We start from the raw sequence: 20,124 nt of genomic DNA, 5'->3' as shown, positions 1-20,124 counted from the left end.
AAACACAGTGAGAACCCTTCCACCCCCATCTCGAATTAAAACAAAACAAAAATGAAGCTGTCTAGGGCACTGCCAAGTGCCTGCGGGCTCGTGTCCCACGTGCAATGCTATGATTTGTGGATTGCTATGTGGGCAGACCCCCAGCCTCCTAGAAGACAGCACTCATTCCTCTCCTCACCCCATCCTATCCCTTCCCACATGGGGGGGGCAATGTTCCATATCATGCTGAGCTCCTCACCCAGGACTCCTGATACCCCTGTGCCACTGTCTGAAGGTTTGTATCCCAGTGCAATGTCTATGTTGAAACCTGATCCCCAGTGAGGTGGTATTAGGAGGTGGGGCCTTTGAGAGGTGATCAGGTCATGAGGGATGTCCTCAGGAATGGAATTAGGCCCTAGGAAAGAGGCTCAAGGGAGCTCGTTCGCCCCTTCTGTCACATGCTGGCAAAGACGACGCAATCCATGAAGCAGAGAGCAGCCCTCACCAGACACTGAGTCAGCCTTGATCTTGGACTTCTTGGCCACCAGAGCCGTGATAAGTCCATTTCTGTTGTTTGTAAATTACCTGGTCTATTTTTTGTTACAGCAGTCAAAGGAGGGTCAGAACCTGTAAAGGGCAGAGGCCACAGTGGCCCTTTGAGGCTGGGCGAAGGTGAGGAACCTGATGGTCAGCCTAGTCCACCAGAGGCCACCAAGCTCTATCAGTCCTTCCTGACCATCTCAAGCATCCATCACAGACCTTGGTGGGCCTGACAGAGCAGCAAATGCCCTTAGCACCAAGGCCAGAAGCATTGGAGTGTGGGCTGCCTCCCAGGGAGGGAGGCGCTCCTCCTCACTCCTTTCCCTTCCGTCTCCTGTTTTATCTCCAGTTACTTGGAAGCAGTGGACATGCGCAGGGGGGTCTCCCTGTGTATGTCATCCACTCCACATGGCTTCCTCAGGAAGCATGGCCCAGACGGCCCCTTGCATCCACTCCACCTGCACTGGTGGTCCCCTCTATGTCACCTTCTGGGCCTGCCTCATGACAGTGCCCCTGCTTCTTAACCCAAAACAGGACTAGGATGAGACGATGCAGCATCTTTGTTTTGTTTTGTTTTTTAGTTGGAGTCTCACTCACTCTTGTCACCCGGCTGGAGTGCAGTAGCATGCTCATGGCCACCACAACCTTGACACGCTGGGCTTAGGCGATCTTTCTGCCTCAGCCCTCCAAGTAGTTGGAACTACAGATACACGCCAACACACCTGGCTAGTTTTTGTGATTTATTGTAGAGACGAGGTCTCACCAAGTTGCCCAGGCTGGTCTCAAACCCTTGGGCTCAGGCAATCCTTTTGCCTCAGCCTCCCAAAGTGCTGGGATTACAGGCCAAGCCACCGTGCCTGGCCTGCATCTGTTAATATTATAACTTCTCTGTCTGCCTTACAGATGAGCTTTAGGGTGAGGTGACTCGGTCACGTTGATCTGGATAGTAGAAGTGGCATGTGGGGCTTATTGTGATGTGGCCGAAGTGCTCAGGCTGCTCCTCTAGAAACTGACCCCAAAGACGGGGCACTGGTCCACCTAGGCAGACATGCTGCCCCTCAGGGAGGTCACTGTGCTTTCTACTCCTGGTTTTCAAGAAGGCGACAAAAATAATGTTTCCCTCTGCAGAGGGCACTGAGGCTGGCCACTTCTTTGACCCCATCAATTCCAGGTGACAAAATGAAGTGTCTGACCAGATAAGGACAATGATTTCTGCTGGTGCCATTACCTCAATAAAATAAGTGGCCTTCCCTTTCTCCAGAATTGCCCGGGAGCAGCTGGTCCCAAGTTCACCTTTAACAGTGCCACCTGGGAACAGAACTCTGGCCTCAGTCTAAAGTCTTAGGCCCCCCTGTTGGAAAGCCCTTGCACGCCCTCGTGTTCACACAGCCCGGGGGTCCCACAGCTCCCACCCGGTATGCCTGACACCCGGTCCACTCAGACATTCTCCATCACCTTAGGATGAGTAATGTGGAATGTGAGGTGACATGGGAGCATGAGGTGACGTGGGGATGTGAGGTGACATGGGAACATAAGGGTGACGTGGGAAGGTGAGGCGACATGGGGTCAGGGGGTGACATGGGGACACAAGGATGAGGTGGGGACTTAAAGGTGGTGTCGGGATGTGGCGTGACGTGGGATGTGATGTGAAGTGGGGCCATGAGGGTGGCATGGGGACGTGGGAACTTGAGGTGACGTGGCACACGGGGTGATGTGGGGCGAGATGGGCGGGATGTGAGGATGTGACGGATGCCGACTTGAGAGAGGCAGAGGACAATACACCCCCCCCAGGATGTCTGGGAGCTCACTTAGGACAAAGTGACGGCCTCTAGGCCGTGGCCCTGGGACGCATCCTCCCTGTCCCCAAATCCCAGAAAGACCAGCAGAAGCGTGATCCCAAATGCCCCTTTTACTAAAAATAATTGCACTTCAGACTAAGAATCTCCTAAGTCCTGTGAATTCTCCCAAGGTCCCTGGGCTTATTCTGGTCAGACTAGTGGAGCTTTCTGGGCAGCCCGTGGTGGCCACCCAGCCTGTCCTCTCGTGGGTCAGAATAGCAGGTGTGTGGCAGGAGCTCGGGTGCAGATTCAACACTCCCACCCTGAGCACCCCCCTCTCTGGTGTCAGGGACAGACAGTAGGTGGCGGCTCATGCCACCCCCACCAGTGAGAGGTGAGGGGAGGCAAACTTCACAACATTCCCAACAGAGTGACCCTCAAGGGCACTGGCCAGTGGTGGGATCTGAGGGAAAACTGTTCAGAGCAGAGCCCCGACCCTGGGAGGTAGACGCAGCAAGCAATACGGCAGTCAGGGGGACGGTCAGTGCCACAGGTTCTGCTGTGCCGGGAGACTGGCCTTGTCTGTGAAGATCAACCCGCTGTCCCAGTTAAGACCAACTGATGAGAAACTGCTCGCCCATCAACAGTGAGACAAGGATGTCCAGGATCTGGAAACGAAAGAAGGAAAAGTCAGGACTTCCCAGGAGCAGGGAGTCCTCAAGCGCCCAGGAGACAGTCTAGCTGTGGGCGGTGTGGACGCATGTGTCTGGCTTGCGAGGCTTCAGCTGGCTGGGGAGCTGGAGCAGGAAGCCATGGCTCTTTGCAGCCGCCACCTCCACGCGCTCTGGAAACGAGGTGCTGTTTGTCCCCAGCGTGTGAGGCCCCATCCTGACCCCATCACGTTCTGAGTGCAGACACAGGAGGGGGAAGGCACAGCTTGTGTGGCCAGCCCTTCCCACTCCTCCCTGAGGATCCCCTGTGAGGTCCCAGCATCCTCTGCTTCTACCAGCAGCTGGGCAGGCACAGGCCACCAGGACCCCTGGAACCTCCTGCCCCTGCACCCACCCTAGGAGACCAAGAGCCCTCTGCCCCTCTGAGTCCGCTTGCCTTGGTGTCGGGGCTGTAGGTGAAGTGGGAGACAGGGACGCCATTGGAGAGGACCTGCTGGGGGGCGGTGCCCACTCCCAGGACGGTCACCTTCTGAAGCTGCAGGCCAGCTCCCTCACTGGCCACATGCACCAGCTCGTTCACGATTGTGTTCTGGGCCGAGCAGAGAGAGATGGAATGAGAAGGCAGAGGTGTCAGCAGGTGGCGGGGCCAGGGAAGCCCTATCAGAACAGGGACTTGTGATGGCATCAGAGAGATGGCCTCTGTGCAGATAAGAGGGCAGAGCTGCATGCCCCCACCTCAGCTGCTGATCCAGGGAGTGCCCACCCAGGGCAGGTGACTGCCCCCGGATCCTAGCCCAGCTCCCTTTACCGCATCAGGCAGTCACCCCCGAGGCGGCCCGCACCCAGCCTGGGCAGTCCCAGGACTCACATTCTTGGCCAGGAAGGTGACCTGTGTGTAGGCCCCACGCTCCAGCACTCCCAGGCTCTCCCCGTCGTCCCAGAACAGCTCCCCTCGGGCATCCCCGCCCACAGTCAATGCCACAGCCAGGGCCATGGGCTGCCGGCGGGACTCAGTGGTTGTAAGGCCGGGGCCCTGGAGAGGGGGTGGACACATGATGTCACTGTCCTTGGTAGAAGCCTCCAGAGCAGGGACACTAGGCCGAGATGGCCCCATGCTGCGAGGAACCTGGATCTGTCCTATGGCCGAGGGGATTGGACTCCCATGGTACCTACCCTGGCTAATGCTAGCTGATCAGATGGCCCGAGACCCTTCAAGTGTCATACCACAGTGGCTAGAGGCTGGGCCTGGCGGAGCTTTTGCTGTGTGGACCACCAAGTTACTACTGGGCTGTGCTTTGTCCTTTGCAGGGCTGTCCCCCCACTGGCCTGGCTGGCACCTTGGTCTCCTTCCACTGGGGGTAGCACCTCCCCAGAAGCCCCTCCCTGGGTTCCTGTGCCTCCCCCAGCTCCACAGTGCCGAGTCCACACCTCCACTGCAGCTGCCTGGCTTAGTACCTGCAGGGGGATGATGTGTCCAGCCCGGAGGTGGATGTTGATGGTGTCCAGGGGAGCTGGCAACGTCACCCACTGCCCCTCGCTGTGGATGGCTGGCCCATGGGGAGCTGCAGGCAGAGGTGGGAGGCTGCCAAAGGCCTCTACTGGCACCTGGAGGGAGACAGCACCTCGAGAAGGGTCCTGGGCAGCACCGAGGCCCCCACACCATCCTCGGTAGCCACAGCCTCCCTCTTCCAGGGCTCCATGGAGGCCCGGCACACAAGCTGGGCCGAGGTCTTTGGGGCAGACAAAGTGGGACTTGCCAGCCACTGAGTGGGGACAGAGACCGAGAGGCCTGGACCCATGGTCAAGGGTACAGTGTGGCCTCAGTGATGGCTGCGGGACTCGAACAGGTTGTCTCTCTGGAAAACAGGGATACTGTAAGGAGCAGATTGGGTGATACACCCAGAACACCCGAGCGAGGATCTGGCACACAGCCGGATTCAACAGACGCACGCTCCTCTTTCCACCACCAGGGCAGACCCACAGAGGCTGCTCTGGTCTCTTCAACCCTCAGGCTTTCGTGGCCCCACGTCTCACCATCTGCAGGTTGTACCATGTGCCTGTGGGGAAGTAGCCAGTCACTTCGGCCTTCCCGGCCTCAAGCACTGGGGTGATGAGTAGGCCCTCCCCCCATAGGAGCTGGCGGTCCACAGTCCAAGTGCGGGGGTCCTCAGGAAACCTGCAATAGGAAGGATGGCATGTGGGCCTGGTGATGGCGCAGGAGTGACCCTCGGCTCACATACCTACCCGCAGGGAGCCCAGAAAGAGGAGCTGAACTGCCCTCTGTGGGAGCTCAAGGAGCCAGAGGCCTCATATTAGACATGGCAGGGTGGGTTCCAGAGGACAGAAATCAACCCTAGAGCCTAGAGAACCTTCTCCCCCTGACATTCCCTGCTGCCATGCCCAGGGCAGGAATCAGAACTCATGCCTGAGGGCATCGGGACGGGGTGAGCCCCTGGCTTTACTTTGCTTATTTATTTCCTGATGATCAAATTGGGATGTGCTTATCATCCAAACATTTTGAAAGCACAATAAAGCATCAACAAACAGAAAAAACTCCCCACAACCTCATAACCAAGGGCAACTATCAGCATGTGACAAACAGCCTTTCTCTCTTTTTGATGTCTTCCTCTAATCGAGATAGTCCTGTTGAGCAACTTTATCCACATCTTGTTTCCCACTCCTGCATGTGCAGGTGGCTTCCAGTTCTGGGGCATAATCATGGCAACAGATACATTTTATGCCTCTTTAGGTGACTTCGTTAGGCAGGATTTCTATTTGTAAAATTAATGCATCAATGTACAGTGCAACAAATGTTACAGATATGGCCATGAACGTGCCAATTTACATGCCTTCCACTGTGGCCCCACATTCTTGCCAGCATGGGATACTCTCATTTTCTCTGATGTATTCTCATTCACAGGCAAAATAAATGGTATCTTTCTGTTTCAAGGCACATTTCTTGGAATGGTATCAGTGAAAATGGTAGAATAAAGACCTCTGAAAATCTTTTTCTCCATAAAAGCAACAAAAACATAGAAAAAATGGTCAGAATCAACTTGTTTAGGACTATGGAAACAAAGGCTTGCAGCAATCTGGGGAGCATTTATTTAAAACAAAACAAAACACCTGTAATCCCAGCGCTTTGGGAGGCTGAGGTGAGTGGGTTGCCTGAGCCCATGGGTTTCAGACCAGCCCAGGCAACTTGGCAAGACCTCATCTCTACAATAAAATAAAAAACAGCCGGGTGTGGTAGTGCGTGTCTGTAGTTCCAATTCAAAAAACCCCCCAAAACAAAAACAAAGACAAACAAACAAAAAAGTCTAGCTAAATCTTTGTCAGAACAGCAAGAACATCCAGCCCAGCTAAGTGATGAAGACATTGCCTCTTCACTACCCCCAGCCACTTGGCAAAGACTGGGAGACGTGCAGATCCCAGGCATGAGAATATCTCTGTCCAACTGTCTGCTGTCCACTAAGCTAGCCAAGCAGACTTCAGTGCCACACACAACAAAGAACACACTTTACAGAATTAGATCAGGAAAGTCACTAAACAACCAGTAGCAGCAACAAAAAGCAACAATAAAGCCTGAAGGGGATGGGGAATCTGATGATCAGAGTTGTCACACTTAAAATGTCCAGCTTGAAGCAAAAATTTAGGAGACACGTAAAGAAACAAGAAAGTATGCTTCACACAAAGGGGGAAAGGTAATTAGTAAAAACTGTCGCTGAGGAAAACCAGATATTGGACTTATGAGACAAAGACTTTAAGTCAGCTACTTTATTATTATTTTTTGAGTAGAAGTCTCACTCTGTCGCACAGACTGGAGTGCAATGGCGTGCTCACAGCCACCGCAGCCTTGACCTGCTGGGCTCAGGTTATCCTTCTGTCTCAGTCTTCCAAGTAGCTGGAACTACAGGCCTGCACCACCACACCCGGCTAATTTTTTGATTTGTTGTAGAGACGAGGTCCTGCCAAGTTGCCCAGGCTGGTCTTGAATCCCTGGACTCAGGTAATTCTCTTGCCTCAGCCTCCCACAGTGCTGAGATTATAGGTATAAGCCACCGCACCCAGCTGACATTTAACTATTTAATCTATCTGCAATTTAGGTTTGCATGGTGTGAGGGGAAAATAAATCAATTTCTGCAAATAGTTAACTAACCACCTTACTACTCAAGAGTCCTACAACCCACTAATCTGAGATGCCACATTTATCACACAGCAACTCCTCATGTGTTGCTAAATCTTTTTTCTTTTTTTGAGTTGGAGTCTCACTCTGTCACCCAGACTGGAGTACAGTGGCCGCTCCTGGCCACTGCAGCCTCAAACTGCTGGGCTCCGGCGATCCTTCTGCCTCAGCCTTCCAAATAGCTAGAACTTCAGGTGCGCGCCACTATGCCCGGCTAACTTTTGATTTATTGTAGAGATGAGGTCTCGCCAAGTTGTCCAGGCGGGTCTCGAACCCGCGGGCTCAGGCAATCCACTCACCTTGGCCTCCCAAACTGCTGGGATCACAGGCTGATATTACTGGGTTTCCTTTGCCATTCTCCCTTAAGTCAGGTTCAAACTGACTCAATTACGATGGTTTTATCACTTGCTTTGCTGGTAGACCTGGGTGTAATCAGCATTCTTCATCCTGAATTTCTCCATACCTTGAATGTCCCTGCCCTGAGCTGGCATCTAACGGGGCCACCTCAGTAGGGAGGGCCTTGCCTCACTCTGTGGCAACCTGCTTGATCCTGGGGACATGGCCTGTAGCAGGACCGGCTGCCTGGGTGTCATGGGCTCACGGTTAGCCTCCTCCCCCGGGGCACACATGGGCCATGGTCCTGGTCCAGGTCACTCACTCCAGGAAGAGGGGCCGGACCACGGTCTCCCCGGCGACGTGGGCTGCATGAAACAGCGTGTACAGGTAGGGGAGCAGTGCGTAGCGCAGGGCGAAGGCCTTCCTCATGGCCTGCTGTGCCGGCTCGCTGAACCTGTATGGCTCCTGAGGCTGTGGGCCGGGTGGGGGGCAAAGCAAGCCCCTGAGCCCTGGGGCCGCGGGTCCCCTGGGAGACCCGGGGCGCTTCTCCAGCAGGGTCAGGATTCCCAGGGCAGGGTCTTGGTGGGTGGGACCTTCCCCTGCCACCCTGGCCCTACCAGGCTATGAAGGTCGTTGTGGTTCCGCATGAAGGGGTAGAAGGCACCCAGCTGGGTCCAGCGCACGCACAGTTCCTCCGAGGTATTGCCCAGGAAGCCGCAGATGTCGGCCCCAACCAGGGGCACCCCCAGCAGGTTAAACTGCAGGATTTCTGGGAGGACAGAGTCAGGCTGCTAGAGCAGGGCCAGCCCAGGCCAGGGACCCCGGGGGGACCTGTCTGCTGAGTGGCCAAAGGCTCCGGCATACCTCCCTCCTTGGAGGGCACTTCCTCCCACCCATCCCCCCTCCCTCCCGCTCCAGGCTCCTCTGAGCAGCCTTCTGGAGGGGCTCACCTGGCACAGAGGAAGAGAGCTGCTCCCAGGCGCTCCACACATCCCCCGTCCAGTGGCCGGCATATCGGCCATGGCCGGCGAAGGTCGAGCGTGAGATCACAAAGGGGCGTGTCCCCCGAGCCTTCACCAGAGCCCTGGGTGGACAAGGGACACTGTGATTGCTGCGCAAAGCAGGGTCACCTGGGAACCAAGTCACCACCTGCCTGAGTAGAGTGCCTGGAAGTGGCAGCAGGAGGGTGGAGCTGGGAGCAAGGGGCTGTCTGGGATGAGACAGAGACAGGGAGGATGGCAAGGCCACCGCCAGTTTCTGCTGGGCACAGTCGGCTCTGCTTGGGCCGCCCTTACTACATTTGCCAATGTGCCATGAACTCCAGGCTCATAGAAGTCACAAGACAGGTTCCTCTGTCTCACCACATCATCCAAGGTCCTTCCTCTAACCCCCGGCCTCGAGCAATCCTCCCAAGAATGCTGGGATTACAGGTGGGAGCCACCATGCTCAGCACTAGGTCTTTCCTCTAAACAGCAGGCATGAAGCAGGAGGGAGAGCACGGGCTCCAGGCTGGGGGTGTGGAGAGGGAGGGAGGGGCAGCGACCAGGGGAGGGGAGGGGAGGAGCACTCAAGCCCCCACTGGACCCTGGGGAAGTCTAGGTTTCTTCTTTTCCTCCTTGAGCCCCAGGCCCAGGGAAGGCCCAGCCGCCTTGCAGCCCTGCGCGTGGGACAGGCCGACAAGTGCAGAGCCGAGCAGGGCAGGCGGGTCCCTCACCTGTGGGAGGCAATGGCTTCCATCAGGCCATAGAGGTTGTGCAGGTTGTAGTGTGTGGACAGGAACTGGTGGCTGGAGGCACAGATGGTGGCTGCCTGCAGGGTGCCCCCAACCACCCCTAGGAGAGAGGGGGACTGGTGTGAATGGAGTTTCCTCCCAGAGGGCTTTGTGGTGCCCCCCCCCAGCCCCCAGTCCCAGAGCCCCTTTGCAGGTTGCTGCCTCCTCAGGCTGGGCCTCCTCATCCTGAAGCCGTTACGAACTCCTCTGCCCATGGTGTCGCCCTGGGAATGCAGGGCACATCTCTGTGCAGTCTCCCCTGCTCCCAGTGTCAGGAACAAGGCGGGTGTCAAGAGCTGGACTTCATATACCCAGACTTCATATCCATTGTCTCCTGACCCAATTCAAGTGCCCCCTGCCTGTTCACCTAAGCCCAAGGGCCCTTCCCTCTGAAGGGTGACAAAAGATGCTTTGCGTGGCTGAATGTCAGTCAGCTCTAAAGCTCTCCTAGGCCTCTCTGTGCACTTTCTTGTAAACCCCAGTTTTGCTTTTTTTTTTTTTTTTTGAGTTGGAGTCTCACTCTGTCACCCAGACTGGAGTGCAGAGGCTGCTCCCGGCCACCGCAGCCTCGACCTGCTGGGCTCCGGCGATCCTTCCGCCTCAGCCTTCCAAGTGGCTGGAACTACAGGCACGCTCTACCACGCCCGGCTAATTTTTGATTTACTGTAGAGATGAGGTCTCGCCAAGTTGCCCAGGTGGGTCTCGAACCCACGGGCTCAGGTAGTCCACTCACCTCAGCCTCTCAAGGCGTGAGATTACAGGCTGAGCCACCGAGCCCGGCTGTAAACTCCAGTTTTAACAAAGAATCTGCTAAGTCAGTTTAGCAAGAACCTTCCTCTCCCAACCTCCATATCTGATCACCCCCATGTCATCCTCTACCAGCCCCCAGTGATGTCTGATCACATTGCGTGTCTTCAGCAAGAATCCTGTTGGGTTGGTTTAGCCAGACTTCCCCGATCCCTGATGTTCCTTTTACTAATTTTGCACCCACTGACTCCCTCCCTGCTCCTTGCTATAAATCCCCACTTGCCCGCGCTGCATGCCAAGGGGAGCCCAATCTCACACCCCAATGCAAGACCTCATTGCAGTGATCCCTGTACCTATCATGATGGTTCTGAATAGTTTGCCTAGCCGTGCTCTAATAAATGTCACTGAGGAATATTTTCCTCAGCAACACTCATGCCTCCACCGTGTCCATGTCTGGGTTGTTTGGCTGGCCTCTCCCCCAACTCAGCCCCTCCTGGGGCTCCCTTCCTCCCCTTTTCTGGCTGGCTGCTGCTCACCTGCTTCTCAGAAACGAAAGCTCTGAGTCTCCCAGACCAAACAAAGGAAAACCCTGATCTGAGCCACTAAATCCCAGATGGCACCCCTGGGGCAGGCGGGTGGGAAAGCTGACCAGGCATGTAGGGTGGGTGTTCCAGTTCATTGTTGGGGCAGCCATCTTCAGAGCCCCTTACGAAGTTGGAAGGTTCGTTCATGTCCTGCAGGAGAAGCCCAGGTGGTGAGTGACCCTGCCCAGAGCACAGAGGGTGGGGCTGACCCCCAGAGGCTATGGGGACATACAGGGGTGGGGGATACACTCACAATCCACATGCCGTCGAAGGGCACCTGGGCATGGAACTCAGTCACCATGTCCTGCCACCAGTCCAGGGCCTCAGGGTTGGTGAAGTCGGGGAAGGCGGTGGATCCAGGCCACACCTGGACAACGAGAAGCCAGGGTGGGGAGACACAAATCGGCAAACCCAAGAGATCTATGCCCTGGGGGTCGATAAACAGATCCCTTCCCACAAAGCACTGACACTGGGCCAGGGAGCCACAACCCTGGGAGAACGAGGGGCCACCCTCTGACACATCCACCGGGGTCGGGGGGCTGTACTGCAGAACCAGAGAGCACTGGGGAAGGACTGTGGAGACATCCCCTACCAAGCCCTGGAATTGAGTCTCACACATCTGTACCTGGGAACTCTTTCCTAGACACTCTCTCAGCTGGGGGCCCCCTTCCTCATGGCCTGATACACATTCTGGAACAGGGAGACTGCTGAGCTCTCCATCTAAGCAGCTGGGAGGATGCAGCAGGGTCTGGGAGGATGAGGACCCCCAGGCCTCACTGAGGGTCTGCAGAGCTACTGCCTGGGCTGGGCCCAGCTGCCCATGAAGTCAAAGACCCCTGATGGAAGACATCAAGGTGGCGTTCCTTGTCAGCAGCCACCATCATTCCCAACCATGACTCGCTCCTCCCGATTTGTCCCACTGGACAGGATGGTTCCTAAAATCCTACCCTCTTCCTGAGCAGTTTGTCTGTTCCCTGCTTGCCAATCCCTTGTCCCCTAGACCCCCACCCTACCTTCCCAATCAGTGGCTGCCCAGTCCCATTGGTGATGAATACTCCCCTCCGCAGACCCTCATCGTAGGGTCTGTAGCTCCCAGCAGGGCCTGAGCTGCTGATGGCAGGATCCTAGGGATGAGAGAAACTGGTCAGGGTGAGGATATGGCCCTGGCACCAGTCACTGGGAAAACAGGAAACTGCACTTGAGACATTTATGAGTGACAAAGCAAAGGATGAAGCTGTACTGCATGCCCATGTGTATATATGCATGAAGTTTTACTGCTTACATGTACTGCACCCACATGTGTACACACACATGTCTGGCTGGAGAAGAGATGGGAGGAACGGGACTAGCTAAAGGCAGTTGTGTCAGGATGCAAGCTTTACCCTTTAAATTTTTTAGAGTTTCACAAATGCTCTAGTGATCATTTATTTATTTTATCATAGAAAAATAGTGAAAAAGAAAAGGCTGTGTTTACCCTCCCTGCTCTGAGTGGCCACTCACGCCTACTTGCCCTCAGAGGGGCACATTTGGAAATGGGCAGAGTCAGCTCAATTCAAACCTCTCAGCAACAATTCAAACCTGTCCACTGAAGGAGGTCACTGTGGTGGGGGCCATTTGATCTTTTCAGTGCCCCCTCCCTTCCTCCTTCTCTCACTCCTGCCTCCACCTCTGGCCCTAAGTCCTGGCCCAGGCTGGACCAGTCGCCAAATCACATCCTTCTGGCTCTGGAACTGGCCCAGGGAAGGTTCTGTCTTTGTGCCGAGCAACTCAAGAGTCCTGCCCTGGGGATTTTCTATGGGAGCTGATGGGAGGAAGTCTCTGCTCTGTGGTGCCAGCACCAGGGCTGTGAGCCAGCAGCTGCCCTGGGTCAGCCCTCCTTTCGTGGAGCGGCTCGGCCAGGAGACACACAGAGCCTCCATGGTTCCAGCTGCCTCTACTCCCAGCTCCACCCAGCACCTTCCAAAATGGGGTGACCGGGTGGCTTCAACTTATTGTGCCCCTGCCCATTTTTGCTTTAGGACAGTTCAAGTAACCTACAACTGAAAGAATCCTGAGTAACAGACAGATGTTTCCAGGGACCTTAAACTGGACCTTCCTGGACAGCAGAGCAAAGCCCAGAAACTTCTTGGTATTCCCTCAATATTAAAAAGACCCTCAGAAAACATCCTGACTGACCACAGCAGGCACGAAGAAGATGCTACATACAGAAGAAGACCGCGGGCACTGGGACGCCCCCTTCCCAAGACCTACACGGGGAGAAGTAGTACTCACCACGATCATCATGTATCGTCGGCCACCCTCATGGAGCTCCTGCACCATGGCCGGGAAGTCCTTAAAGCCATCCTTGTTGAAAGTGAAGTCCCTCCTGGCGTCCATGTAGTCCAGATCATTCCACTGGACGTCCTGCAGGCAGCAGGGAGCCGGCTGCTGGGGCCCGGGGAACCATGTCCCGGCTGGGCCCTCGTCTCCCCACCCTCACCCCACTCACCAGGGGGAAGTGCGCCCGGGTCATGTTCTCCACCACCTGACGGACGATGGCAGTGGAGGAGTAGCCCCAGCGGCACAGGTGGAAGCCCAGGCCCCAGTATGGCGGCATGAATGGGTACCCTGCAGCCAACACCAGCGCCGTGAGTGGGTGGGTGGGGTCGCAGGGGTAGGCATCACCATGCAGGGAGCAGAACCTACCCACGATGTCCAGATATTGCCGCACCACGCTCTTGGGCTCCGGGCCCAGGAAGACGTAGACATCCAGGATGCCGCCTGTTGACCTCCAGCTGAGGGCTGGACTTGGCTGCAGGACCACGTCTGTGGGGAGCAGCCCTGGGGCTCAGGGACAAATATCACACCCAGAGGGTCCCACATTCCCTGGAAAGGGCCCACCACAGGTGGAGGGCAAGGCTCTCCCCACAGGGAGCCCAGAGAGGCCTGGGGGATGTGGGGGCACCACAGTGAGCCGAGGAACCAGGCACGGGATGGGAAGATACGGAGCAGCTGGGCCTGAGGCTCCCTTCCTGGCCTCTGCCCACCTCCAGGGCAGGGCCCCAGAATCTCCTTAGGGGCATGGAAGGGCAGAGCTGGGAGAGGCCTCAGCCCACCAACGCATTTCTCAGAGGAGAAAACAAGGTCCAGTCCCGTGCCCACAGCCCTGCGTTGCTTCCAGCCTCGGGGCAGGGCCTCTCGCTAACCTGTGAAGGGAAGTCCAGACCTGGGCACTTGGGTTGGGGGGCAGCTTACCCATGGCGTTGCTGTTCAGCAGGAACACCCCGTGTGCCGACCCACCATCCTCCAGTGCCAGGTAGAAAGGGTGGGACCCGTAGAGGTTTGCGCTGGGCTGGGACATGCAGGAGACAGTGGCTTAGCTCCTGTGGTCCCGGACTCTGCGGCCCCCACCCTGCTGCCCCTTCCTGTACCATGGGTGCAAGGTCACGGTTCCACAGGGTGATCTTGTTCCAGCTAGTGCTGAGCATCAGGGGGCTGAGGTGCTCGGCGAGGCCTGCAATGTACTGGGAAGGCAGGGAGGTGGAAAGCTGCAGAAACTGGTCCGCAAAGAACAGCGGGGCCACGGTCGTGTTCAGCCTGCAGGGTAGAGGCCGGGCTCACTTGCACTCACTGGGCCAGATGAGCCCAATGATCCTCCCAGAGAACACCCCCTGGCCCTGGTGCCCCAAGAGGGTGGAGTGACCTGGCCAGCCCTGTGGCATGCAGACCCTGGGACAGGCAGCCATGCTAGGCCCATAGCCCTCAGCACCCTGGAACTGGGCATGTCAGAGAAAGTGCGCTGCCTGAGTGGGTCCATGCCATACTGATGGGCCTCTGAGAGGCTGCCCTCCAGGAACTGGCAGGCACCGGGACTGGGCACAGGCCTCATGGCTGCCCTGTGATACCTACAGTGGGTGTCTACTTTAGACCGGACCAGGTTTCTCAGCCTTGGCACTGTTAACGCCTTGGGCCAATTCCCTTTGTGAGGATGGTCCTAGACACTGTAGGACATTCAGCAGCACTCTTAGCCTCGCCCACTAGAGGCCAGAAGCACCAAAAACTCCTAACATAGCCAAATGTCTCCTGGGGAAAACCCAGCACATGGGCAAGCCCCGGGCTGGATGGTTGGAGAGGCCTCCTTAAAGTTGGGAGGCCTCGCACCAAGAAGGGGAGAGGATCAGCTGGAGACCCTGGTGGGCATGCTGGGTGGTCCAGGAACAGCCAGGAGGCCGATGGGGAAGGCAGACCATGACTGGGTCAGAAGTCGAAGGCAGACAGGGCAACCTTTCCTGGGGAGCACAGAGACCAGAAACTCACAGCACTCGGCCACCCAGCTTCCGGCGCACCACCACCCCAAAGGGCTCCTCAGAGAACTCCACGCTGTAGAGTGGGGACACTGCCTTGCTGCGGACATGTGGGGTCTCCAGAGGCACCTCATAGCGCTTGTTAGCAGGATCTTTGATCTAAAAGAGAAAGAGACGGAGGTATACCAGTCTACCCATTACCCTCCACTCTCCAGAGGGAAGAGAGCATCCTGAGCGGTCATGTCAGGTCCTGGCAGCAGCACACAGGCCATATGAGCGCAGCAGCTCATTCAGCTTCTCTGAGTCTAGGTTTCCTCATCTAAAGAGCTGGAAAGATGCCTCTCCTGGGCACCAGTAAAATATACAACACCCAGTAACTGAATTTCAGATAATCAACAAGTGGGTTTTTTTTTTAGTATGCTATGTTCCAGATACTGCATCCTTACACTTAACATCCCTTCCATATAACATCCCTGTTATATGGAAGTCAGATTTACTGGGCATCCTCCATTTTTATTTGCCACCTCTGGCAACCCCATTCCACCTGGTCTTCCTTTTCATGAAGATAAACAGGCCCTAGCCCTGTCTTCCAAAGCACCTGTCACTGAGAGCTCCTGCCGCTCTCCAAAGGGAGCCAGTGTCAGCTCACACCTCAGCCCCCAGCACACACCCGTCCCTGTGAAGTGTGAGTGCACTACCTGTCCACCACATGCACCCTCTGTCCTCTCTGTCCTGGTCCCTGACCCCAATTGTGCGTGCACCCGGGTCTTGGCCCCCGCTCCTGCCCACCGTGAAGTGGAGGCGACTCTCAGTCTCCATCATCACGTCCAGCCGTAAGGTCAGAATGTCCTTTGGGAAGAAGGTGGGGCTGCTGCGGGTCAGGGTGGCCGTGTAGCCCGTCTCAGAGGAACTCAGGTTCTCCAGCTTGTAACTGGGGTAGCTGGGGGGGAAGAAGCACCAGGGCTGCCCCATCTGAGTGCCTGGTGGCCCCAGTCTCGCAGGGACATAGCAACAGCCACGGGCCTCACACTGCTCCCGGGTGATGGCCTTGTCTGGGGCACAGTCAAAGCGGCTGTTGGGGGGCACGTCGCACTGTGTGGGTGCTGCTCCAGGATGGCCGGTGTGCTCCTGGGTGGGCGGGGGCCCTGGCCCCTTGGCTCCCTGCTGGTGAGCTGGGTGCATGTCTTCCAGGAATGGGGGAAAGCCATCTGGCTCTTGGGGGACCACCAGGAAATCATGGAGCAAGACATGTCCCAAGAAGGCAGCTGTGGCCAAGGAAACGAGGACGCAGACCCCCAGCAGGGTCCGGGAGCAGGGTGGCCACCTCATAGTTGCATGGACAGTTGCTGGATGCCTGTGGGAAGAAGGAACCAGGCTCACTGGAAAGGCAGGAGGAAGCAACAGGAGGGGCCTCACTCACAGGATCTCAAAGTACCTCCTAGACATTAACTATAGGTTGGGTGAGGTAGGTCAGAGGCCCCTCCCTCCCAGAGCACAGGTGAGAGGCCAGGGACTGTGGCAAGGGACTGCGGGATATTTGAACGGAGAAGTCTTCGAAATGTTACGCATAAACCAAGCATGTCAAACAGCAAGTGGAGGGAGCTCTACTTCCGCATAAAGGCTGTGGCCACGGTCAAGGGCATGTCAGCAGAAGTGATTCTGGAACCTGCTACGTTCCCTTGGTTCCTCCCCTGATAGGCACACAGATATACGATGGTGAGAAATCTTGGGCACCACAGCCAAGGGCGACACTCTAGGTGGACAAAACCACAGGAAAGGACCTGTCCCCTAAGACTCCACAGATCAGGGCCCCTCCCGGCCCCATGTACATGAGAGAAATATGGTTTCTGTTTCAGCTGTTGTACCTGAGTGAGCCTCAGGTACAGAAATGGTGAAGCTCACTTTGATCATTCTGGGGGTAAGAGTGACTAGTAACTGCTAACGTCATTTTGCTTTTCTCTATGTTTAAATATTTTATGAAGACCATTGTATTCGTCTGACTTCTCCTAGGAGCAGAGGGAACCAACATGGAATTAAACAAGCATGAATTTTATTAGGGGAGTCTGAGAAAATGGGGAAGAAAGCTGGGAGAGCCATCACACCCACACAAGTCAGACCCCAAGGGAAGGAGAATAAAGGTTCCCAGCAGCAAGGCCATGGGGGGAGTGGGGGGAGTCTATGGGGGGTCCTCAAACCAAACTTGGCCATCAGAGAAGTATGGGTCTCCTAGGAATAGGCCTTGGAGCAGACGTAGGGGTGGATGTCAGAATGCAACAGTTGGCAACTTGGCTGGGGAAGCTCCTTGTAGCGGGAATCCTGTTAGACATTCTCAGGTCTCGGGAAAAAGCCACACACCAGGCAGAAGAGAATGCAGGCCCTGAGGGAGTTTGACGAGTCATGTCACAACCTGGTCATGTTACAAAAGGGTAGGCTGGGAATGTTTTGACCAGCATCAGTGCTTAGCATTCCACCATGGGCCAATGATAAATGATGGTGCTCTGGGCTTGAGATTTAAACATTTACCCACAACTGACAACAAATGTGAGTTTGTTCTCACACCAATCAATTCTCCAATTTTCCAGACACCAGCTAGGTGTCCTACAATTCAATCCAGTTCTGGCACTAACTACCCAGAGTTAGTGAGTATCCCACAGGTTAGGAGCTCAGTCCCACAAGACTAGACCTACTCCAGATGCCAACTGCAAGTCCCAGGTTGTCAATTGTAGTTATAAATTTAGGGATTCCTACGACCCCCTCGTCAGGTTCAATAACTCACCAGAATGGCTCACAGAACTCAGGAAAGTGCTCTTCTTTCTTTTGATTTATCTATTTTGAGTTGAAGTCTCACTCTGTCGCCCAGGTTGGAGTGCAGCGGCATGCTCACCGCCACCGCAGCTTCCACCTGCTGAGCTCAGGTGATCCTTCTGCCTCAGCCTTCCAAATAGCTGGAACTATGGGTGTGCACCACCATGCCAGGCTACTTTTTTTGATTTATTGTAGAGATGAGGTCTTGTCAAGTTGCCCACGTTGGTCTCGAACCCAAGGACTCAGGCAATTCTCTCACCTTGGCCTACCAAAGTGCTAGGATTATAGACGTGAGCCAGGAAAGGGCTTGTCTTACATTTCTAGTTTATTACAAAGATTACAACTCAAGAGCGGAATGAAGAGACCTGCAGGGCAAGGCGGAGTGGGGGATGGGCAGAGCTCCCATGTCCTCTCTGGGTGAACCAGCCCTCCCAGGCTCTAGGCTCTCCGATCCCTGTTTAGGGGTCTTTATGGAGGAGGTTCCATCACCCAGACATGACGAAATCATTGGACACTAGTGATTAACTCAATCTTCAGCTCCTCTCCCCTCCCTCCCTGGAGAAGGGGTGGGCTGAAAGTCCCAGCCTTTTAAAAAAAAAAAAAACATACGTTTTTATTTAGTAGCATTATTTTTATAACAGAGCACTTTTGATATAATTAAAATACACATGCTTTGAAACAATATGGAACGCTTCGCGAATTTGTGTGTCGTCGCAGGGGCCTGCTAATCTTCTCTATTGCTCCAGTTTTAGTATATATGCTGCCCAAGCGAACACAGTCCCAGCTTTCTACTCAGGTCTTGGTCCTTCGGGTGATCAGCCTCATCCAGAAGCTACTAGGCGCCCCAGCCACCAGTCATCTCATTAGCAAGCAGAAGGTTCTCTGATCACTCAGTTTCCAAGGGTTTTAGGTACTGCATGTCAGGAATCAGGGACAAAGACCAAATACAGTCCTGCCTTGCCTAACTGCTCAACGGGATCATTATAATTCAGGCACTAGGGAACTCTGAACTCCTCACCCCAGGGGCTCAGACTCAGCAGTCGGCAAGGGTCCAGCAGTTGCATCTTTCATAGGCGGCAGAGGGGCCTGGGGTCACAGCCGATGCCTGAGCACCGCGTCCACCAGAAGGGGAAAGAGAGACTCGAAATGGGGAACATACAGCCTCCAACACCCAGCTCTACACAGGAGGGCGGTTCCCAGGTCATCTCTAAGCTTGATAATTCACAGAGGAAAAATGGGGAAGGACTAGAGGTCAAGCTCTGCTCTCGGGGAAGAGGCTGGAAGTCCTGCCCTCACGGGTGCTGGGTAAAACATCAGACAAACGGGTTCGCATCTGCTTCTGGGGTGTTACCACCGACAGAGCGGGGCAGGAGTAAAGCGTCTCACCCGCTCTGTGCCTCAGTTTCCTGCTGTAAGATAAGGCACGCACAGATCCTTCCTCGCTGAGCACTGCGCGGATGAACGAGAAACTAGAAGTTTCCAGGGCCCTTGGTGTGGACGGGATCACTGCCCCCCCGGGGTCTCACCTGCTGGAACCCCCCACCGGCGACCCGCGCGGCCCAGGCTACAACTAGCTCAACTTTTGCGACGAGGAAGCCCGCGACAGCCGATCCACCCCTCGACCCCGCCCTCTATTGCGGAGGGGCCCCGACACCGCAGGACTGGTGGTCCAACAGCCCCCGCAGCCCTGCCCCTGCTCACCTCCGCGCACGCGCCCGGGCCGCCGCCGTGACTCGGGTCCAGCACGGGCGCGCGCGGAGGTGGGTCACATGGCCGGCACGCGCGCGCCGCGGGGCGGGGGCCGCGGCGGGTCACGTGACGAGACTGCCCGCGCAGGCGCCCCAGGCGAGGCTGCGCGCCCGCTCCGCCCCCCCTGGGGGCGGCCCTGGCAGAGCGGGGCGGCGTGTTGCGCTGTTTGGCGGCAGCCCGGCATCCTCGCGTGGGCTCTCTGGCCCTCGGGTTGGGAAGGTGTCTCAGGGGAGCGGGTACCTGGCAGCGCGTCTGGCGTCTTTTGGGGAGAGGCCGGACGGGTGTGCCCCGCCGCTGGTTCCTCCGCTGCCAGAGATGGGGCGCGGCCCCTGCTGGCGCGGTCCCGGCCGGATTCCCCGGTCCCTCGAGGTCAGAGATGGGGCGTGGCGCCGGCTCGCGCAGTCTCCGGCTGGTCCCGTTTCCTTTGGGGTCAGAGATGGGGCGTGGCACCTGCCCGTGCAGTCCTGGCCCGTCCCCAGCCGCAGCTGTCAGGACTGTAAGAGGTGGCCCAACTGCGCCCTGCCCCCGGGGATTCCAACCTGAGGACGTCATCGGAAACGTGGACGGAGGTGCTCAGCGCGGACAGATTAAAACAGCCCAAATTTGGAGGCTCCTTAAACTCACTCCCTAATTTACCCTTATTCCTTAAAGGAATGGTCAAAACATCGTGATAACCCGTTGAGACCGACGATTCC

At 56.2% G+C, this 20,124-nt stretch overlaps 1 protein-coding gene across 1 annotated transcript; it reads right to left on the bottom strand.

Annotated features, from left to right (window-relative positions):
- Positions 1–2,408: 2,408 nt before the first annotated feature.
- On the bottom strand, positions 2,409–19,470 carry GAA (glucosidase alpha, acid). The gene is made up of 21 exons (XM_008055189.2): positions 19,382–19,470; positions 19,067–19,149; positions 15,665–16,229; positions 14,889–15,034; positions 14,003–14,168; positions 13,827–13,923; positions 13,278–13,397; positions 13,081–13,199; positions 12,864–12,995; positions 11,606–11,716; positions 10,846–10,959; positions 10,658–10,742; positions 9,205–9,322; positions 8,441–8,574; positions 8,108–8,259; positions 7,813–7,961; positions 5,003–5,144; positions 4,424–4,573; positions 3,837–4,001; positions 3,405–3,557; positions 2,409–2,965 (listed from the first exon to the last, which is right to left on the bottom strand). Exons 3-21 carry the CDS (start codon positions 16,202–16,204, stop codon positions 2,906–2,908), a joined length of 2,853 nt encoding a protein of 950 aa, XP_008053380.1. The 5' UTR covers positions 16,205–16,229; positions 19,067–19,149; positions 19,382–19,470; the 3' UTR covers positions 2,409–2,905.
- Positions 19,471–20,124: the final 654 nt, after the last annotated feature.

This window comes from Carlito syrichta, unplaced genomic scaffold (genome assembly GCF_000164805.1).
Source record: "Carlito syrichta isolate Samal-C Ts95f unplaced genomic scaffold, Tarsius_syrichta-2.0.1 Scaffold301768, whole genome shotgun sequence".
NCBI classification, from domain to species: domain Eukaryota; kingdom Metazoa; phylum Chordata; class Mammalia; order Primates; family Tarsiidae; genus Carlito; species Carlito syrichta.
The sequence above is the reverse complement of the archived record's forward strand: the minus strand, read 5'-3'. Positions and strand labels throughout refer to the sequence as shown.